The 1,086-nt window shown below is 63.9% G+C and overlaps 1 protein-coding gene across 1 annotated transcript; it reads right to left on the reverse strand.

The window, feature by feature from the left end:
• Positions 1–23: 23 nt before the first annotated feature.
• Positions 24–473, reverse strand: EMIHUDRAFT_125566 (hypothetical protein; the record flags this gene model as incomplete). Its single annotated transcript, XM_005792622.1, has 1 exon — positions 24–473. A coding segment is annotated over one exon (450 nt), but the record flags the coding sequence as incomplete, so codon positions are not given.
• Between the last annotated feature and the right edge of the window lie 613 nt (positions 474–1,086).

Consider the following 1,086-nt stretch of genomic DNA (forward strand, 5'->3'; position numbering starts at 1 on the left):
AGCACGGCCATGCCGGGCCGCACGTCGAGCAAGAGCGGCGGCACCATCGACACCGCCTCCTGCCGCTGCAGGTTGCCGAGAGAGCTTTCGCGGAGCAGCCATGCGTGGAACGCCTTGATGGACGTCGAGCGAGGAGCCGCCGCCGCCGCCGCCTCCGGGCCCTCCGGGCCCTCGCCTGGGCGGTCCTTGCCGCGCAGCCACGCCCGCGAGACGCCAAACTGCCAACCGAGCCGATCAGGATACCACGGCAGCGACGTTGGCTGCTCGTTCAGTAGCGGGAGGAGGCTCTGCTCCATGCTGGCCCGAAGGCTGATCGCACGCTCGTCGTTGCCGCTGAAGCGCCAGGTGACAGGCAGAGGCGAGCGGAGGCACGCCTCCAAAGCGCTCCACTCCTGATCGGTCAGCCCAAGCTGCTGCTTGTAGTAGGCAGAGAAGGCGTCGTTAGTGACTCCTCGGAGGTCGCTGGCGCCCATTGGAGCTCTTTGACGCGATGGCGCAGGGTTCCAGGGAGGCACGCCAGGCGACAGTGATCGAGGAAAGAATTTTCCGGAGAGAAGATCTTCGAGCGCTCTCACTCTGCTGGCACCGGCCGCCCCCCTGCCGCGCCAAAGTCCAGCCGGACTTAAGCTTGAGCGGTTGAGCCCCACACACACTTTGCGGGAGATTTTTGAAGACCAACAAGAAATCGCACAGGATTTGAGCTCGGCAGCTGGTTAGCCCTCACTCAGCCGAAGCTGGGGCCGGTCCCGTAGCCGAGAGAGCCCGCGCCGATGAGTTCGACGCGGTCGGGGGGCCTTGCGGAGAGGCCAGCGAGATGGCGATCGCTATACTTCATGGTGTCATCAAGTGACGGCTGACAAGCCAGAGGTCGATACTCTGGACGACCCATAGGATGCCACGAATGCCTGAAGGAGAGGGAGGCGAGGCCAGAGGCAGGCTCAGCTGCTCTCGGGTGATCCCGCTTTGGTGGCTGAAGGACCAATTGGTCCTGTCACATTCGCGTTCCGAGTCGTGGGGGTAGAAGAATTCGAGGTAGAATCGAGTCAACACTTCCTTGTAGTACAGCGGACCGCCAGGCTCGCCGGC

This window comes from Emiliania huxleyi (assembly GCF_000372725.1).
Source record: "Emiliania huxleyi CCMP1516 unplaced genomic scaffold EMIHUscaffold_10610, whole genome shotgun sequence".
Taxonomy (NCBI): domain Eukaryota; phylum Haptophyta; order Isochrysidales; family Noelaerhabdaceae; genus Emiliania; species Emiliania huxleyi.